At 43.6% G+C, this 21,561-nt stretch overlaps 2 protein-coding genes across 4 annotated transcripts in view; one reads left to right on the top strand and one right to left on the bottom strand.

Moving 5' to 3' along the window:
* Nucleotides 1–240: 240 nt before the first annotated feature.
* MCFD2 (multiple coagulation factor deficiency 2, ER cargo receptor complex subunit) lies at nt 241–4,463 on the bottom strand. Its single transcript, XM_039532812.1, has 4 exons — nt 4,310–4,463; nt 3,147–3,292; nt 2,368–2,527; nt 241–1,750 (listed from the first exon to the last, which is right to left on the bottom strand). Exons 2-4 carry the CDS (start codon nt 3,284–3,286, stop codon nt 1,619–1,621), a joined length of 432 nt encoding a protein of 143 aa, XP_039388746.1. The 5' UTR covers nt 3,287–3,292; nt 4,310–4,463; the 3' UTR covers nt 241–1,618.
* A 5,942-nt stretch (nt 4,464–10,405) lies between these two features.
* Nucleotides 10,406–21,561, top strand: part of TTC7A (tetratricopeptide repeat domain 7A) — a 282,224-nt gene continuing 271,068 nt past the window's right edge. For 2 of the 3 annotated variants that reach the window (XM_039529567.1, XM_039529569.1), the window contains exons 1-3: nt 10,406–10,565; nt 16,353–16,516; nt 18,137–18,305. In XM_039529567.1, coding sequence (XP_039385501.1) covers nt 10,406–10,565; nt 16,353–16,516; nt 18,137–18,305 — 493 coding nt within the window. Of the gene's footprint in view, nt 10,566–13,882; nt 13,960–16,352; nt 16,517–18,136; nt 18,306–21,561 lie in introns of all 3 variants that reach the window. The other variant, XM_039529568.1, reaches the window with a different exon arrangement.

Raw genomic sequence — 21,561 nt, forward strand, 5'->3', positions numbered from 1 at the left:
CATTTGTCGGTCTCTTGTCTTAAACTTCTTGGGGCAAAGATCATCTTTTTGTTCTATGTTGTACAACACCAAGCATAATGCAGTCCTACTCCATGATTAGGGACCCTATTCACTACAGTAATACAAATAATGGGAGCAAGGAAATTCAGCTGGTAGAATTAGGTAGATTGTTTTTTTTCCCCCTGAAGAATTTAAGTGGGAAGTATTCTTGTATTATTCTTTCAACTTCAAGCTATTGCATCAGCTTCAAAATTTTATTGCTTGTATATCCCACATAAGCCATTATACAAATCTGTCAAAATAAGGAAATATCACAAGAATATCTGACCCACAGTTTTCATTGCACAAACATTTAAACAGGAAACTTTACAAATGCATTTTTCCTCATAAGAATAGTTTTATACAGAAAGTGTCTTTACAGAAAAGCCTGCATTTAGATTCTTTGTCATGAACCTGATTGCTTGATGCACTGAGATTTAAGCTACACTTAAGAGTGTCACAAAAAAAAAAAAAGCAGAACATCACTTCTGTACTTAAATCTGCTTGACTTGAGTCTTGTTGAACCAAAACATTAAAAATACTCCTACGACCATTTTCGTAAGCAGATAATTCAAGTATCTTTAAGCTGTTCAAAGTGTTAGTAACGAAATACTTTGTATTTTTTCTAAAAATAACACCATAACGTGTGTCAAGATACATCAATATGAACCTTAACAAGGCAGTATTACTGTATTAGATTATACTGTTGTGCTGAATAATACTATAACATAAGAGCAGTCCATGGTATAGAAAAAACTAAACAGAAGTGTTGTATTAAACCAGTTTGATAACATGAACTTCAAAATGAATTTTCAGAAACTATTCTATTAAATGCTACAGCAATAAATGTAATAAAAATACTTATGTTTTCTTAAAAAGACCATTTAGGGTAGAGAAAAATCCAGTAAAGTACTACCTATAGAAAAACCTGACTTATGGGAGGAAGTTGAAAAATATAAATGGGTATTAAAAATATATTTATTTTTGCAAGACGAACTCCATAGGGTATTGTCATTTAAAAGTTCATAAACCACATTCAACAATCTTGTTTTATCTTACCATTTCTATGTTTTGAATTTTTGTACTTATATACAAGCTTTATTTCTGGTAAGTTGTATGTTTAATGTGGAGCTAGGAAGAATTTTTCTTGTAAAGGAGCACTACAGTCACATGTTCACATTTTCTTGCTTTCCTAGCATTTTCTAAATTAGGGCTCTTAACTGATAGAGGAAAATAGTCTACTTTCTCACTATCCTTATACTAGGAATGTAAAATAGTTTGCCAACTGATGCTGAAGCATATGTAATTAGTAATTTTTCATATTAGCACTTTCAAGATTGAGCTAGCTAGTTACTTTTAGTCAAGTGTAATTTCATCACTTCTGATTTATGTAGTGTTCTTTCCTCACTAACACAGATATTCCAACCTAAAGAATTAGAGTGGAATAAGAACATATCTTCCTACCATGAATACTGCACAGAGGGTGGCTTGTACAATTAGTTTATAATAGACTGTAATAAGTCACATTATACTGGGTCACATTTGCATATAACTAGAAGAAATTAAAAAAAACAAACACTTATTCCAGTGATTTTGCAAACTCAGCATAATCAATGTATCCATCGTTATTTTTGTCATCATCTCGTAAGACATCATCAATTAGACTAATTAATTCTTCTTCTTTCATTGCCTGGGAGTGTTCACCACCTTCCTACGAGAAAGATATTAGTTACAGCAGTTTCTCTCAATCAGTGGGTTGCAGTGCCATGGAAGGCTGAAAGTTTTATTACATCTAAAGCAAAGAATATCTGGCTCCCTCATTCCACATGCACAGTTATTCTTCAAGGTCAAATATTCTCTATCACTCTCTTAAAACAAGTACACACACACGTACACCTATAACAGATACTTTTATAGTAGGTGTAAGGGGGATTTGAAAATATTTGACTTCAAATAAGGGGCTACCAACCTGAAGAGGTGGAGAAACAGACTTGCAGCAAAGAGGCATGTTCACAACAGCACTGCAACATACTGGCCACACAGCTAGTAACTCCCCTTTCTACCCCTGCCCTCCAGGCTGTTCTCTCCTCAGCATACTCATCATGCTCTTTCAGGCCACATTCACCCTAGCAGGCCACAATGTCTAAGCTAAGATAGGGCCGCTCTGGATTGTAAAGTTACAGATATGGTTTACTTAGTACTTTTATAACACTAAACAAGACTAATATTACAGAAAATCTGACTACACAGAAAATACATGTTCTAATTGGAACTACTTTTGAGAACTCATTTTGAAGAGACACGTGGGCTGTTATAAATACTGCTCACCTCTTTATGTACATGTGATATAGCAGTGGCAAGTTCTAATCCATCAAGCAAATTATTGCCATCATAATCATGCATTTTGAAGTAATGGAGCTGCAACTCCTGTGGGGACATCTCAGATTCTGGTTTGTCAATTACACCTTCTAAGTGTTCCATGATGTGGCTGAAAATAAAAAATGCCAGCTGTTTAATATTTAAAGGCCTGTTTATATTTAACTGTTCTTTGATCAGGGAAATAGTCTACAACACTTTGGATGAGATTCTGTGTTGAATCTCTTAGATATGTGGCACAGAACTTCTCTTCCCCTGGTCTGCGAGTGTATGGTGGTTTTAAGCCAACATTGTGCCCTCTTGATACTGATATGCTACAGGGGCTAGAGAGATCTCTGATATAATTTAGACAGTGCTGGGGGCCTGTAAGTTACAGTAGCCTCCCAAGGCTATCTCCTTATGACTGTCTTCCACACAGCCTGTACTGGGTGAATCCTCCCCCACCATCAGCTTTTAGTGCCCCTTTATGAGGATCTGGCTCTTCTCTCCACTGTAAAGAGGAGAGAGGATGAGAATCTCACACCGTAAGTGTTCATAATACACACTTCCCCCCAGAATGCTTTCCGTGGCCAGTACATACAAGGAATAACAGTGTGTATGGCTAAGAGATTCTCCATACTGTGTAGACAGGGCTACCAGGCCCCTGAGTCTCATGGTATACTGGAGTCTCCAAATTCAAAGTGAATTACTGAGCAATACAAGTTTACATTTACAGAATGCAAAATACATACTCTTTGTCTTGTACTAGGTTCTTATCAAGGCGAATATTTGCTTGATGACTCTCCTCTGCATGCTCCTCAGCTACAGAGATCAAGAATGCAGACACTAGGCAGAATAGCAAATATGGGCTAAACATCCTTGAAGCCATCATGATCTCCTAGCAAAAGGAAAATATATACATTAATACATATGAAAAATACACTCAATAAAACGCAATATTTTCAATGTAATGAACATAATGGGCATATAAAATCCCTAATAAAATTGTAGGATGCAAGTATATTTTTCATTAATACTACTTAAAAAGCACACTTTTTGTGCTAGGCTATAAAACTGGGTGTAATGTCTAGTACTTTCCCCATCAAAAAACAGAAGGGCTGCAACCAAGAATTTCTTCAGTCTCTCCAAAAGCCAATTAAAAACAACAACAACAACAACAACCCATCCTGAACATCTGCTACTGCTAGCTTGTAAGGGGCATGCCTATTTAAAACATTTTAGTTTAAAATGTACTGAAATCCAGACGTTCGTCTTAATGAGTTGAAGCTTTGTAAAAAAATAAAACTATAGCATCGCTATTCAACCTCACTACAATTTACAAACGATTAGCAGGAAAAGTGACCAGGAGGCACGTGAGCAGTGACTGCAGGATTATTCATTCATTTCAGTTAATTGCTTTCGCTGGCAGGGCCAAAAGGCAACGCCACGGCACGTTTCCATCTACGTGTTACTCTAGCCCTACTCCTGCTACTAGACAACCCCCCCCCCCCCCCAACACCTCACGGCCCTGAGGCCTCCCCTGCCGGCAGTGCCGCCTGCCCCCCGGCGGCAGGGGACAGAGCACGGGGCCTCGCGTGTCCAGGTCTCTGCCACTGACTCTGGGCGAGTCACCTGGGCCGGCTCCCTCCGCGCCTCTCGCCCCGTGACGTCTTGCCCGATGTGGGGGGCACCCAGCGCGGGAGACCACAGGGGGCGGGCGGGCAGAGGCCGGTTCCTATCCCCGGCCGCTGACACCGCCTGCGGCTGCCCCGGCTCCGCCAGCCCGTCACAAACTCATCGCACCCGAGCTCAGCCCGGCCAGCGGTCGGTCCCCGCCGCTGAGCGCTGCGACTGTGGCTGTGGCGGCTCCTCCAGCCCTGACTCCCCGGGGTGGGAGGAACGGCCCCGCACTCACCGGCTACGCAGGTACAACGTCCCAGGACAGGGCGCGAAGTCGCAGGCAGGTGCGAGCAGGATTGGGCCAGGACAGCCACCATCCCCAGGTTCATCTTTGACCCGACGCACGCTCGCGTCTTGCCACGCCCCCTCCCGCCCATTGGCTTCCGTCTGCCCAGGCTGGGGGGACGTCACGGCTCCTGGAAATTCCACGTGTAACGAAAACAAAGGGACAGGTGGGGGGAGGGGAGGGGTCAGGTGCTCGGCATGACACGCCCCCTCCCGTGTGCCCCGCCTCCTCCGTGACTCCACCCCTCCCGCCCTTTCCCACTCTGACTCCCCCCCGCCTCCTTCTCTCTGTGCGCCTCGCGCCAGCACTGCCCCTTGTGGTCAGGTGGCCAGGCGGTGTATCCCGGGGTGGGGCTTGGCACCAGCGAGGCGGGGGGTGGGGATGCTCCTGTGGGAGCCACCTGTCCTTTGGCCCTGGCCACTGACGTGTCCTGAGCCCTCTTGGGCCACTCTGCCAGCAGGGCTGGTTGTGAGTCCCCGTCCCCCCCAAGGTGTCCCAGGCCAGCCTGGCCCAGCGGCTGCCTGAGTCTTCAGGAAGCCTAGAGTGGTAGAAGCCCAGCTCTGCTTGTCACACTGGTGACACGGCCCAGTTTGAAAAATGCCATTGCAACACCCATAAAATAAGAACACAGCGTTTGTTCCAGTTGTGTGGGCAGGCGCTGCTTGGTAACCATTGCAGTGCTGGGCAAGGCACGTTGGAATGGAGAGGGGTGACCATTTACATCCCAGCCCCAGCAAGGGGGTACCAAGCCTGCAGAGCTCTGCCATGCCCAGCAGGCCATATACAGCCATAGTTTGAACATCTGCATAATCTACTGAATGGACAGTTTGTCCTGTCACAACAAGTGGGTTTGGTTTGTGGGTGAAGGTTGGAGTACCACTGTTTTGGGGATTTTTTTCATCTCTAGCGTAGATTTTTTTCTCCCTCATACTCTGTGTGCGTGTTTGTATGTGGGGGCTTGTTTTTTTGTCATTGGTTCTAGAAGCTCCTCACCCTTCACATTACAGATGATGGTTGTGTTTATCATGTTTCTGGAGCACACTAGTTTGATTGCTTCAGATGTGATCCCCCATGTTCTTTGCTTTTTTTTTATCAGTAACATAATGTTCTTTATATGCATTGTCACATCATCTCTCTTGTGTTCCCTTTTGTTTACATTGTACCGGTCCACTCCCTGTTTCTTTTAGAAATCTTGACTCTCTCAAGAAGTCTGTTAAGTCTTTTTGCTTTTGTAAGCATTCATCACATTGTTTTCTGTTAGTTATTAGACTAACTTTATTGACTAATTCTCCTTTATGACCCAGATATAGTAATGAAGGAAAGACCAGTTTAAAAGTATAGCTACCAAGCTGTCCTGCAGTGTCTCAAGTGTATTAGTGCCAACCTCAGGGCAGACTTAGGAAAAAGGGCCCAAACCCTAAACTGGTTTTGATTGCTATACTTAGATTTCACCAACCAATTATTAAGTGTAACTCCTCTGGCACTATAATAGCCTTAACATGTAGTCACAGACAGTCTGCCGGGGTACTCTGATTTGTCTTGCCACCCAAGTAAGCCTACCTTTGTGATAGATGGCCCCTTACCAAGGATCACAGCAATATTCAGGTTACTCCCAGTCTTAAATGATCAGTCACTTACCCCAGGTCAGTTGCATTTTAGTTCTCACACCAAAGACAATGCTTGTAGCCAATCCTATAATAGACTATGTAAAGATATATAGGAAAATGAAATAAGAGAGTTTTTACAAGGATAAGCAGGTAAACATACATACAGAAATGAATTACAATCTTAAACTTCCAAAGTAATGTAAGTTTCTATGATAAGCAAGCACTTCAGGGCTAACCCAGGCTAAGCACTGGGGATCTTTTGTTTATGACTAGTAATTCATTAATGATGTGGAGGATGGTGTGGACTGCACTCTCAGCAAGTTTGCAGATGACACTAAACTGGGAGGAGTGGTAGATACGCTGGAGGGTAGGGATAGGATACAGAGGGACCTAGACAAATTGGAGGATTGGGCCAAAAGAAATTGATGAGGTTCAACAAGGACAAGTGCAGAGTCCTGCACTTAGGATGGAAGAATCCCATGCACTGCTACAGACTAGGGACTGAGCAGCTAGGCATCAGTTCTGCAGAAAAGGACCTAGGGGTTACAGTGGATGAGAAGCTGGATATGAGTCGACTGTGTGCCCTTGTCGCCAAGAAGGCTAATGGCATAAGTAGGGGCATTGCCAGCAGATTGAGGGTTGTGATTATTCCCCTGTATTTGACACTGGTGAGGCCTCATCTGGAATACAGTGTCCAGTACACTACACACTACAAGAAGGATGTGGAAAAATTGGAAATAGTCCAGCAGAGGCAACAAAAATGATTGGGGTTTGGAGCACATGACTTATGAGGAGAGGCTGTGGGAACTGGGATTGTTTAGTCTGCAGAAGAGAAGAATGAGGGGGATTTGATAACTGCTTTCAACTACCAGAAAGGGGGTTCCAAAGAGGATGGAGCTTGGCTGTTCTCAGTGGTAGTAGATGACAGAACAAGGAGTAATGGTCTCAAGTTGAAGTGGCAAAGGTTTAGGGTGGATATTAGGAAAAACTTTTTCATTAGGAGGGTGGTGAAACATTGGAATGGGTTACCTGGGGAGGTGGAGGAATCTCCTTCCTTAGAGGTTTTTAAGGTCAGGCTTGACCAACCCCTGGCTGGGATGATTTAATTGGGGCTTGGCCCTGCTTTGAGCAGGGGGTTGGACTAGATGACCTCCTGAGGTCCCTTCCAACCCTGATATTCTATGATTCTATTCTATGATTCCTGTTGTCCTGAGTCCAAGCAGCATAAAGATACATTTCCTCCTTGTTAGGGGGTTTTAGTCCATCTTTCCCCTTCTGTTTTAAGCTGCAAACTCAGCTGATGGGAGGAATTCACTTGCAAGACTCATCTTCATGTTTTGGGGCAGGAGAGAGTAAACAACAAAGTTTTTTGTCCTCTTTAATGTTCCACTCTAGTCCATCTATTGTCGATAGACTTTCCTTGTCAGCTAGGAAGTAACACCTTCTGTAGGAGATCAGCACTTTATACTAGTTAATGTCTCTCTCCTGAGAGGCGATCTAGAGGTTTACAATGCAAATGCTGAAATATTACCTTATAATGTGAGGGCTTGGCTACACTCGAAACATCAAAGCACTGCCGCGGCAGCGCTTTGAAGCGTGAGTGTGGTCGCAGCGCCAGCGCTGGGAGAGAGCTCTCCCAGCGCTGCACGTACTCCACCTCCCCGTGGGGATTAGCTTGCAGCGCTGGGAGCCGTATCTTGCAGCGCTCAGGGTGGTGTTTTTTTCACACCCCTGAGCGAGAAACTTGCACCGCTGTAAAGCGCCAATGTAGCCAAGGCCTGAGATTAATGTTAAGTGAGATTAATACATGCAGCAACATACAAGCATTGCATAAAGTCTGAACACTAAACACATTATTAGAATTCTAATACCTGTTTTAACAATACTAACACACAGCTTAGTCAGACTAATTCCAGCTATGTATATGTCAGTTGTTCAATGGAGACATGGGGACCTTCATATGAGCTAGCACCTGGTCTACCAGCATCACAATAGCACCACTCTTGATGAACTTGTTCTTGACAGGAAAGTTCCTTAATTTTTGGAAGAACCACTGAAATCAGTTTCCCTTGGAATGACATTGTAAATCTGGATGACCATTAAGACCCCTTAGTGATGGGTGAACCCTAAGAGGGTTAGAGATTTGGTACAGATGCTCATTCAACATTTAAGCTCTGCCAGACTTGCTATCCTAATTTTTTGTAAACAAGTTAAATGCTCAATGCAACATTCTATACATCTGAAAATATCTTACCTAGTACATATGTAGGAGTCTGAGAAGGTATTAAAAGACAGTACATTTCATCTTGTGTGCCCAGAGATATTCCACACCATAGGTATTTCCTTCTTTGTACAGCAAGACTGAGACGATTTTGGGTTCCAAAAATGACACGCTGTTTTGTTTCCTTTTGGTTCATCACAATTTATGAAATCAGTAAGTTCCTTTAGGGACCCCTATGTAATATTTTGTGGCTAGCAATATCTTCTAGAAAATATTTCTGTCCACTCTGTTCCTTCTATCCATTCTCTTTCTACCTCTCTTTTCCCCCATTGTTAAATTGTCTAACGGTTCTAATGTTTAAACTTTTCAGTACTAGTACATTACGGGTGCTTCCTGTTTTCAAGTTAATAACCACTTCCGGAGTGAAATAGATCTCAAGAGTTTAAGATTTTTTAGTTCAGAACACACACATTACTGGGAGAACAGAAAGTACTCATTATTATACTGAAGTAGTTAATCAACAGATACAGTGCTTTTTAAAATACGGTTGGATTTTAAATGTTTGGTTTTAACTGCCAGAAAATGAGAAGTTGAGGCAGCCATGTTTGTTGTGGGGGTAGTTCTGTCAGGTGTAACAAATCTGGGTGCAAACTGTATAATTCCTGGTTTCAGAGTAGCAGCCGTGTTAGTCTGTATCCGCAAAAAGAACAGGAGTACTTGTGGCACCTTAGAGACTAACAAATTTATTTCAGCATAAGCTTTCGTGGGCTACAGCCCACTTCATCGGATGCATGGAATGGGACACACAGACAGGAGATATTTATACATACAGAGAACATGAAAAGGTGGTAGTACGCATACCAACTGTAAGAGTCCAATCAATTGAGATGAGCTATCGTCAGCAGGAGAAAAAAAAACTTTGAAGTGAAAATCGAGATGACCCATAGAAGGTGTGAGGAGAACTTAACATGGGGAAAAGAAATGTGAAAAATCGATGTGTGTGTGCGTGCGCGCATTTCTTTTCTAGTCCTGCAGAACACACAAAAGCTTTGTTCTGACACTGTCTCCTTCCCTAGCAGGAATGAAATTTAAGCACTTAGGTGAATGAAAAAGTGAAACATTTCTTATTGTTTCATTTATGGTACACTGGGTACAATCAGTGTGGTTGGCATCATAAAAAGCACAGGAGAGGACACAATCTGCCCAATAGAGAAGACAAACAGTTTAGATCGTGCACTAGATTTCTAGAAGATGGATGCATTTAGCAGCAGCAGCAGCATTACGTTTTTATATAACGTAACGCTTGCTTTGGATGATAGCTGATGCATTTAAAATGGTTACTATTAGGGATGCAAAGATTTCAAGTAGGAATTACCAATGAAAGGAAATAAAAAGAATTCATCTCAGTCTGATGGATGAGTTTTGGTAGGAAGGCTTAGGGTCTAGCAAGCAAAGCAGAGCTCTGCAAGTTGAGAGAGATGGATTCTGTGCCCTGCCATTACCCTTGATGTGCAATCAGGAACAAGCCACCTAATCTTGTTGTCTCTGTTTCTGATATCATACTTACCTCACAGGGATGTTGCCAGCCTTTAATAAATTGATGTTTGTAAAACACACTGAAATCCTCGGATGGAAAGCACAGTAGAAGTGCAAAGCAATATTTTTATTCACTTCTCTTTGCTTCAGTTGCCTCATTACTATAGAGATGCCTAGCTATTTCAGGATATTGACCCTCAGAGGGCTGTTGTTCTCTCAGCACTGCTCACTCCTCCTTTATCACACACTCCTTTCTTGAGTCCAGGGATTTACTTGAGGAAGAAAAGGGAAGGAAGAGGAGCCAGCCTCCGAGTTAAATAATAATAAGCCCTAGCGCTTGCTATGTTCCAAGTGCTAAGTGAGTGAAGTGGGGAACACCCTGGTAGGGTGGTTAGCAAATAGTAACAGAAAGCAGACAGAGCAGGGAAGGAAAGGGGTGCTGACCGGGGAGCTGTTCCTAGGCAATACCCGGGAGCTTTCAAGGGAGGGTATTTCCCCGCAGTGGGAACTCCGCGGCGCTGGTTCAGCGGAGGCTTGCAGGGTTGCAGCTAGAACTTCACTTCCCAAGATGCACGCGGAGCTCTCTGCACATGCTCAAGGCAGGGAGGGGAGCCCGGCTGTTCCCCAGGCACTGCCAGCCTGGGACTTCCCTCTTGTTGTACCGGAGACACCCAGGCGAAAATGGCTGCGAAGGGCTCCCATTCTTACCTGAAGCTGGAGGGGGAGATCGAGAGGTGCCGGGCGGAGTGTCAGTGGGACAGGCTGCCCGAGCTGGGGAGGCAGCTGCTGCCGCCAGCGGCCAGCCCCCCGCGGAAAGGGGCCGCGGACGCGCAGGACTCCGGTGAGTGAGGCTGAGCGGGATCCCCGCCTGGCCCCAAGCTGCCCGTGCACAGGGAATCTCCCGGCCGGGGCAGCCCTGGAGCCAGGGGCGCTGCTAATCCCTGCCGAGCCCAGCCGCCCGAGCAGGCGTGCAGTGCACAGCTGTGTAGCCAGCCTTCCCTAGCTGTTTGAACGCTGCATTGCTCCTGTGTAAACGCTCGCCAGCCCCGAGCACTGACTGTCCTTTCCGCAGCCACTGAAACGTGCCCGATCCCTGTGGGGCTCACCACCGGCGTGCTGATAGCAATGGGGTTTGTGGGATTTTCGCCCACGTTAGCCTACGTGTGTGGAGTTTGTCTCCTGTTTGCAGAATGTGATCTAAGGGAATCTCTAGGGGTAGCCAGACTGCAAAACTGTGTCTTGTGTCTGTAACCACCCTTTTTTTGCCAGGAACCCCCACCTCTCCAGCGTATTTAGCTGGTTTGATCAAGAAATGGGTAAATTGGGCATTGGAGAGTAGCTCATTTGCAGCTTTGGCTGAGTCAAGATCTGTCCCTTGCAAGCGGAGAAGTGGAGATCCACTTAGTTTTAAAAACTAGAGCAAAACATATATATTGCGGTAGTGCCTTAAAGCCACAACCAAGTTGGGCCTTGTTGTACTAGGTGCTGTACTAACATATAATAAATGAAGTTTCTGCTCCAAAGAGGTTGAATAGGGGTGGTTTGAGCAGCTGGCCTGATCTCTTCTGAAGTGTTTACTCTTCCTATAGAAGGAAATGCTAGAGCAGGGGTGGGCAAACTTTTTGGCCCCAGGGCCACATTGGGGTTGCAAAACTGTCTGGAGGGTCAGGTACGGAAGGCTGTGCCTCCCCAAACACCCTGGTCCCTGCTTCCTATCTGCCCCCTCCCACTTCTCGCCCCCCTCGGAACCCCTGACCCACTCAACTCCCCCCCCCCTTGTTCCCTAACCACCTCCCGGGACCCCACCACCTATCCAACCCCCCGTTCTCCATTCCCTGACTGCCTCCCCCCCAACCTCCGCCCCATCCAACCGCTCCCTGTCTCCTGACTGCCTCCCGGAACCCCCTGCTCCTTATCCAATCCCCACTCCCTTACTATGCCACTCAGCAGCAGGAGCTCGCAGCCACGCTGCCAGGGCTGGTGCAACCTATTAGGCGACCTAGGCCTAGGGCGCTGGGATTTGGGGGGCGGCATTTTCTTCGGCAGTGACTGCGGCGGCCGGATCTTCGGCTGCCCCTGTCACCGCTGGCATTTAGGCGGAAGGAGCTGGGGCAGGGAGGCGCGGGGAGGGCTGTCTGCAGCAAGTAAGGCGGGGGGCAGCACGCAGGGGAACTCCCCGCCCCAGCTCCCCCCTGCCCCGCCTCCTCTCTGAGCACACCATGGCCGCTTCACTTCTCCCGCCTCCCTGGCTTGTGGCGCCTAAGCTGATTGGCGCTGCAAGCCTGGGAGGCGGGAGAAGTGAAGCGGCGACAGCGTGCTCGGGGTGGAGGTGGAGCAGGGGTGAGCTGGGGTGCGGGGGGGTGCCTCAGGGCAGAGCTGCTGCATGGGGGGCGCCTCAGGGCAGAGGGAGGGAGCTTCCGCGGGGGTGGGGGTGCCTCAGGGCGGGGCCTCGGGGACGGGGGAGGGCGCAAGGTAGAAGTTTCGCCTAGGGCGCGAAATATCTTTGCACCGGCCCCGCACGCTGCCCAGCAGGAGTGGCGGACCAGAGCGCTGGCAGCGTGGCAATCTGAGGCTGTGGGGGAAAGGGGAGAGCATGGGAGAGGCCGGGGGCTGGCCTTCCCGGGCAGGAGCTCTGGGGCCAGGCAGGACAGTCCCGTGGGCCGGATGTGGCCCGCGGACCATAGTTTGCCCACCTCTGTGCTAGAGGATGTGCTAAGGATCTCACTCTTGAGCAGGGCAGACTGTCTGAAAAAGTGGAAAGAGGAAAAATACTCCCAGAAGAGTGGGTGACTGTGTATGTAGTCATGCAATTACAATGATTCACATGTCTTTGTAATGCTGGTCCTGGTACTTGACAACAGGAGGAGCACAGAGACCCAAAATGTGAACCTGCAAGAAAGAGACTAGCCTGCAATCTTAAGGGAAATAATAATTAAAAAAAAAAGTAAACAAAACTCATGGCAAAATTCAGCCCTCATTTATTCCTGTGTCCCACTGATGGAATTAGTGGGCTTTCAGTGGTATAGCTCAGGGCAGAAATTGGTTTTATGGTTCTAACTCAGCAAGCATATACCTTGTAAATTACAGATTTGCCCCCTTCTTTTTTCATGCTGCATATCTAAGTGGGGAGGAGACTAGTGACAGCTAGGATGATTCATTTTGTTTGAACACACATCCTGTTAAGATTTGCTCACCCAGAACCTTAGAGAATATCCAGAATGAACTCATCTGCAAACTGCTCTCTAGCATTTGGAAAGATTGTGTGGCTATGTTTATCTTGGCCACACTTTAGACCAGGGGTTCTCGCAACAAAGTTTTTAGTGGCCGCACTTACACTTTTTTCTAAAATTATTAAGTTTTTTCCTAAAGTTAATAAAGTTTTATATATATATATATATATATATATATATATATATATATATAATATATAATCATTGTAATTTATTTATGTAAGGTTTGGGGTTTTTTTTTTTTTCAGACTCAATAATAAATATCATGCACAGTTATCTCTATTCTTTACTGGACCTAACAGAAAGGGGAGCTCCATCCGCTGCCTATGCGCCTGCCTCTCACCTCCTAACCCCCTCACCCGCCGCTCGCCTCCTGTATCTCTCCTCACCCCCAGCCTGCTGCTTGCCTCCTCACTCTCCAGCCAGAGACACCCCTCTGCCCGCCGTGAGAACTCCCCGCTCGCTGGTGGCTCACCGCTCACCTCCTCACTCTCCCGCTCACAGCCAGACCCCCCTGCCCACCTCTTCACCCTGCTGCTGGCTCGCCACTCACCTCCTGCCGCCTCACCCCACCCCCCGTGTGTGTGTGTGTTTGCAAGTTCGGGGCCAAAGTGATTTTTATGCTCATTGTTCTTTGATACCAACCTTGTAAGAGTTAAGGCAAAATCTATATATCTGAGATCTCTTCCTCGATCCTCAGCCTGCTAGTTATCTGGGCTCAAATACTACCTGCCATCTATTCTTAAATAGATAGTTGATCTGGTCTCTGTTGTGACGGGGTCTAAACTGTGGAGGACTCGACCCCTGAAATCCATCTCATTCCACCACATCTGAAAAAAAATCTATGAAAGTGTGACCACTGTAGATGTTGTATTTTTCTCCCTCTTTTCCTTAGCCTCTTAGATCATTTTATTTCTTATGTTTGTAGAGGATGCGCTCTTATTTAAATGTACCATGTGTTGTTACGATGTACTGATGCCCTCCACCCCAACCAAAGCATTCAAGGTAGTGTAAGTTATAAATAGCCAATATATTTTTATTATCTATTTCCTGCCAATGTTTTCATCCCATTGGCAGCATACACTGCTTTGTTATAAAATTGTTCATGGGTGGAGTGCTGGGCTACCTTATTAACACCATGATAGACAAAGATTTTGGAATTTGTAAAGATAAGTAAATGATATAGACTCTCTTGCTAAAAATTACTTTTAAGAAACAAAATGAAAAGGACCTGATCCTGTGACTTAATTCATGTGAGTGTACTGGTACCACTGTTGAAGTTGATGGGACTATTTGTGTGAGTAAAGTTGCTCGCATGCAAAAGTGTTTGCAGGATGGGGCCATAGAGTTCTTCAAAGGCAGTGCCTTTTTGAGCAGGGAAATTGTTTGATGTATTTGGGCTTGTTTTCACAGCTGCAACTTTTTACAAATATATTTTGTTTGGATGTAGAATTAGTAAGACTACAGGCTCCAGCCCCGCAGTTCAATCTGTGGTGCGGACCTTCGGGCCTATGTGGAGCTGCACTAATTTCACTGGGGCTTTTGCACAGGCACAAGGGTTCACCATGCGGCTCTGATTGCAGGTGTCAGGGCCAGAATCAGTGGTAAGATTTTTTTTTAATGTATTATTTTTTACTTAAAGGGATAATGTCAAGTTTGATCAGTTTAAAAACTGTCTCCTGCCAAGTCATTGTCACTTGGTAGTTATGAAAGAGAAAATCTCTAGTTTCATTTCTCTGACTAAAGAATGAATAGGTGCCAGAGATACAGCACTTTTCAATGGTCATATGGTAACAAGGGAGTGTCCCTGAAGTGTGAAAAAGGTTCTGTAAAGAAAAAAATTCTAATATCATGCCTCTGTAGTGTTTTTATAAACTACAGTGTCAGGATGGAATTTTTGTAAAATACTGTGGCAGTTTTTGCTTACAAGTACCGTGTGCGTGTGTATATATAATTTTATTTACTGTGTACTTTTTTGTTTGTTTATATATTTCTGTGGTTTTATAAAGTGATGTAGGGACTTCACTGAATGTAAAATGATAACGTGTAGTGATGTGAAGTCTTATTACACAGCAGGGCAAAATATAATCTGTGAGCATGCTAAATCACTCTGATTATTAGGACCTGTTTATTAAAAATGTGAATGCAATTGCGACCCTAATATCTAAAAGTATTTACTGTGATTGTTCAAACAAATTAGGTAATTGTGCGTGCACAAATGGGCAGTTGTGTATCTAATTGGCCATTTGCAGATGCAGTAAATGCATTCACAAATTAAGAAAGCAACTGAATGTGCTTTGTAAAAAAACAAAACAAAACACCCAAGACATCTCGGCGTTAATGCCAGATTGCTTTCTAACTATGTTTCTGTGTAGCAAAAATATCATATCTGTAATACTATTAATGTTTAAGAATTGTCTTGTAAATATTAATTAACAATAAAAAAATTTGTTCCTGCATTCTCTGTGCATTGAAAATTCCCTAGATTTGGAATTTTAAGTGCACGTGCAATTGCAGGCTTGGACCTTTGATTTATGTGTGAACAATCTAAAGGCTTGACCCTTAAATATTAAAGTGTTCTTACTAACATTAACGTTTACTTCTGAGTAATCTCAATGATTTCTTTATTCTGCAAACACTGTGGCATGTGAGACACTTGACACATATGAACAGTCACGCTGAATGAAGCTACTAAGACTATTTGTAAATTATTCATGTGTGTAACTGTTCATAGGATGGGCTCTTACACATGGTAATAAGAGTTATGCTTGCCCTAATTATTTTGTAGAATCAAGCTCCAAACTTGCCTTTAGTTTAACTGTGGGATTTGGTGGGATTTTTTGTTTTTGTCTGCTTTTTTTATTTTATGTTTACAATTTTTTTTTATTTATTTTATTTTTTTACATATCTGAAACTTGGCATACAGATCTCAACCAATTTTCTACAGCCAGGGTCCTGATTTAGCAAAGCACTTACACATATAATACATGCTTGTACATATGTAAAGTTAAGCATGTATTTAGATGTTATGCTGAATTTTGGCCTAAATTATTAGCCCTTGAAAACAGGGGTTCACAGTGGAAATTTTGAACAGCTGAATTAGTGATGGCAATATAGCGATGTCTGCTACCGAAGTAAATGCCCACACTTATAACGATATCTTCAGATGAAAGTGGAATTTTTTTTGGCCTTTTTTCCATCCCTTCTTTTTTTGGTAGGAAACTAACATTTCCAATAAGCAGAAGAATATATCGTCTTCTTGTACTTACATTTGAACTACTTAGATAAGGGGGAATATTATACAGTTGGACAAGATTCTCTGTTTGTTTTTCTATCCTAAAATAGATGAGAATACAGCACTATCTGACTTCTCTTATTCCTTCATCTGTCTCTTTCAGTGGACTATGGGAATCTGCTGCTTGCAGAGGCCCTTCTGGAGCAGTGTTTAAAGGAAAACCTTGCCAAAATAAAGGACTCCATTCCATTAATGGAAAAGAATGAGCCAAAAATGAGTGAAGCCAAAAAGTATTTGACCGGTATTCTAAACAGAGGAAAATTACTAGTAAGTACTCTCAGTAGATGCAGATTGTTATCTTGTTGATGCTACTGTGGTATATTTTTTAGACAGAAATACAAAACATCTGCATCATTTATCTGTGGCCACCTGTTCTGTGCTCCTTAACAATGTCATTAATGTACCATTCATTATCTCTTTGCGGTATCTTCAGTTGGAAGAATCCCATTTTAGGAGTACTAAAGTAAATGATATGGTCATTTACTGATACACATAATTTTTTTTTCTGGCAATCATTTGAAATGAGTTGGCTGAAAGGGTAGGAATTTGCTACATTATTGGACACATCATGCTTATATAACTTGCTTTGAAGAATTGAAAATAACACTAGTCTGAAATCCTGGACTTGCTACAGTCTATTTAAGGGCCTGATCTTGTGAATGTTGCAGAAGGCTCTCATTTTGCATTTATTTCAATGTATTTTTAGGTATTTGGGCAAAGATTTTCAAAAGCGACTGGTGCTTTCCCTCTTATTAGTTATTTAGGTTTCACTGCCTTGGTACGTGCAACGTCATCATCCTGTTAGTTCTCTGTTCATCCACAGAACCTTTCTGAGGAAAATGGGGAGACAAGACTTAAATTTCAATGTTAAAACCCAAGAAGTTAAAAACAAAACAAAGAAACAAAACCTTCAGACCTTCTGGGCCTTGTTTATACATCAGAGGCACAATGGAGATCGCAAACCAATTACTGTTCTTTTGCAGGGCACTTACATTTCCAATAGGCCACATAAACTGACTGTGTATTAGACTTGCCTGTCCTTATTGTTAGTATGTGCACACTGTAGTGGGGCACAGAGGGGCCCTGCATTCACTGTGGTCCAGAGCTGCTTGGGGAGTGAGGAGCATAAACAAATTAGCTCCTCACATTCCCCCATCAGGCATGCATATCCCTGGCCCTGTCTGCCCAGGGGGGCTGCAGGAGGCAGAGTTACTGTGACTCTGGGGCTGCACTGTTTCCTGTGTCATGCCAGCTGGGGTACGGAAAGAAGGCTGGAAATGGGTTCCTGTTCTTTAATTTGAAAAGAGGAAACCTCATTTGGGACTCATTAGGAGTCACGGGGGTATCCCTGTAGTGGGCTTGCCACAGGGCAGGTGGAGCAGTGCCCCACTAGGAAAAATAGAAACAAATCCTGTGTAAAATCAGTGACACTGTCCCAGTTCTATATGCCGTCCACAACTGCTAGTGCAATAGAATAGCTCTACCAGATCCATGTGAGGGTATCAACTCTGGTGCCCCCGTGTTGTAGGTTCCAGAAAAGGGCTTCAGAGCAGTTTTTGAATTTTATTACTCACTGATCTCAGACTTAAAAGCATGAGCCTAAGACTGGAGTCTTTGTCTGCCAACTGTGTTCCACGCCTAGCTTTTGAGAGTTAAATACAGGGGAAGCTAGCAGTATTGAGACTAGAAATGTAATGCTGAAAGGGACCTCCAGAGGTCATCAGGGCCAGCCCCCTGTGCTGAGGCAGGACCAAGTATACCTAGACCATTCCTAACAGATTTTCTTGATTTTTTTTTTTTTTTGCTTATGTCTAACACAGTTTTCTCTGAGGTAATGCTGTTTTGCTCTCCACATATCTCACCACAGAAAAATCTTTATTTTTCCAGCCTAAATATATGACTGAAGCAGTGTTGATCCTTGGGAAGCTCCATTATGTGGAGGGATCCTACAGGGATGCAGTCAGCATGTATGCCAGAGCAAGAATTGATGACATCTCCATAGAAAATGAACCTTTGTACCATCTGCGCCTGGTGACTGAAGCATTTGTTATCAAAGGTAATAGGTTGTAAATGTATCTTAGAAGTAGTTACATATTTAGGCTAGGATTTTCAAAAGCGCTCAGCACTGGCTGCACTTTGCTCCCACTTAAGTCAGAGGGAGTCTTGCCACTCATTTTAGTGCAGTGGGTCTCAAACTTTTGTACTGGTGACCCCTTTCACATCGCAAGCCTCTGAGTGCGACCCCCCAATAAATTAAACACACTGTTTAATATATTTAACTGCATTATAAATGCTGGAGGCAAGCAGGGTTTGGGGTGGAGGTTGACAGCTCGCAACCTCCCATGTAATGACCTTGTGACCCCCTGAGGGGTCCCGACCCCCAGTTTGAGAACCCCTATTTTAGTGGCAGCAGAGTTAAGATATGCTGAACACTTTTTTAAAAATTCCAACAGTAAGGCCCATCTAGTTTAAAATATACATCTGCATAGGTATTACAGAATCTTAGTCCATACATTGTAAACTTGACTGATTTACAAAAAGAAGTTAGGAAATATTAGAGTGGGTAAGGAATGTTGTAGTAATAGTGGCCCTGATTCAGCAATGCAATTAAAGTTTAAATTAAGTGCATGTTTGAGTACTTTGCTGAATTGGGGGCCAATGGTTTTCTTTAGAAGGAAGGAAACAACATATACGCACAAACTTTGAGTGACCTACATAAAATAGTTAATACAACCTCGCCAAGTTTTAAAATGTGAACTGACATAATATGTGTTTTCAAGGTGGCTACCACATTGTTGCAATGCATGCCACATACTATCAGATCTCTTATATACAAACAGCAGTCTCTCCTTTTTTTCTTTTTTTTGTTTTAATTATCCAGATCTGTTTGAGAGACCTTATTGAAAACAGCACCTACCATTAGCAAAACTGCATGTAATTTCTGAAAGTGAAAAAAACTGTTGACTGATGAAAACAAACAAGCCTTGTAATCTTCTCCTTTAGTTGCTTTCAGTTCTTTTATAAATGTTGCTAAAATATTGCTATCTATCTACTGCTTTCTACTCTTTTCAGCATTTCCGCCAGCTTGTTAGGTGAATGAGAACTCTGTGATGATCAGATATCCTCAACTGGTATGTAAAAAGAAAAAACAAACGAACCCAAACCCTGTTTGAATGTGCCGTTAGCACTGATAGTAATTTGGATGTGTTTCATGATCTCACACAGTCACAGCATTCTGCTTTTTAAAAACCTGTTTGTTGTGCTTCTTTGCTGGCTTTGGATTTCTTTTCTGTGGGCATTGGATGAGTCTGCTGTGGTAGTGAGCTTTTACATATTGTAACTGATTTAATTTGTAATTTGCACTTATTCCTTTTGTTGAGAGAAGAGGGGAGGACTGGTGAAAGCTACTGATATGTGTATTAGTGTGTCCAAGAGCAACTAAAGGCCCAATCTAAAGCCCTTTGAACTCCATTAAGTCTTTCCATTGACTTCAATGGGCATTTGATCAGGCCTTATATTAGCTACGTAAGTTATTGTAATGTGTGCATATAAACATACCGAAAAGCATTGCTTCTTAGGGCCTGAGCCAGTGAGGTGGTGTATTCCCCATCCCCTGCTGATGCCACAGGAAGCTGAGGTAGGTTTGTGCCTTGCTGGATCAGGTCCTGTCTCTTGCTAATGTTCCATGTTTCGAAGTACGAAGATTCATGATGGTTTTTCCTTTTGGTTTGATGTGTGTGTAAAATTCAAGAAACATGTCACCTATGCTGGGTCATTTCCACTATTCTCATTTTCCCCTCTGATTTATGAGATTAGTCTAGAAGCGAGAAGCATGTAGGCCTCTCAGAATTCAGTTCTGTTCTTTCATCATAAATTTCGGACAGAAAAAAGAATCCTGCTTGAGACTTAGCCCAGCTAAATTTGTGGAGAAAACACAGCTTTCCCACTTCCTATTATTATTCTGATGATAAATGATTTGTATTACTAGTATTTTTGTACTTGCTCACAGAGCAATGAAACCCTCTTATATTTATTTAGTAGTATGCATAAAATTATACAACAGTGAGTTTCTGCATGGACTCATTCTGCAGGGCAGAATAAGGAGAGTTGTCCTTTATTTAAAAACAAACAAACCTGTAGCTCCAAAACGAAGTTTACTGGATATTTTTTCCTCCTTTTGCAAATCTCTGGACATAAACGGACAGATCTTTAGTTGGTTATTAATTGGCTTAATTCCATTAACTTCAATGGAACTACTTCTCAACTGTTTTAAATTGGATCTGGTCCAAAGTAATTTTCAGTTAGCACTGACTGTAGGTCCTTGCTTATTGTGAAAACTGGTTTAGAAAACAGTCCAAATCAGTCTGAACCCACAAAGTCTCCCTTTCAGAATAGAACCTACTCTTCTTCTTCTTCTTTTCTTTTCTTTAAGGTTTGGATGAGGCATTAAATGTACAGTCAGTCACTTTCCCTCTCTACCCAGAACTCGTTACACAGTCAAGAAAACACCCTTTAATAACAACGTTTTAAAAGATGACCCTGCAGCACCACTGCTTTTATTGTTCAAGGCCAATTCTACACCAGCAGGGATTTTTCACCAAAAGTTTTGTCGACGATCAAAAAACGCTTAAAAGAAAATTATTGCCTGTTCATGCTGTCTTCCTCTGTTGGCAGAACGCGTCCACACTTGGGGCAGTAGCATCGACAGCTAGAGCAAAACATTGCGGGTAGCTACCCCACAGTTCAGCTCTCCACCTTCTACCGCTGGATCTTGTGGAAAGGAAGAGTGGATTGCAGCGCATCATGGGTCAGGGCTCAATGTCCCATGATGCATTGCTTTCCATCCCAGGAGTCCATGTTCTTCCATCTTCAGTTTGCGGCATTTTTCAATGTCCCTTGTTTTCTGCTTGCCCCACCAACGGTGACTGAAAGAATGGATCCCGCATCGCAGTCAAATGCTCTACTGGGTGTCAGTAACACATTGCGAATTGCTGTGCAGTTAATCGTAAAGTTCTGAACTCAGTGGGATTCACAGTTGTGTGACGTGCTGTCTGACATCAATAGGAGCAACATTAGATTCCTTTTGGCATTCACGGAGCAGCTGCACACGGTAGATTGCTGCTTTTGGACTCGGGAACCTAGCAACGAGTGGTGGGACAGCATCATTATGCAGGTCTGGGATGACGAGCAGTGGCTGCAGAACTTTTGGATGAGAAAAGCCCCCTTCCTGGAACCGGGTGCTGAGCTTGCCTGTGGTGCAGGGATGCCCAAATGAGAGCTACCCTTTCGGTGGAGAAGGGCATGGCAATCGC

Source organism: Mauremys reevesii, linkage group 3 (assembly GCF_016161935.1).
Source record: "Mauremys reevesii isolate NIE-2019 linkage group 3, ASM1616193v1, whole genome shotgun sequence".
Taxonomy (NCBI): domain Eukaryota; kingdom Metazoa; phylum Chordata; order Testudines; family Geoemydidae; genus Mauremys; species Mauremys reevesii.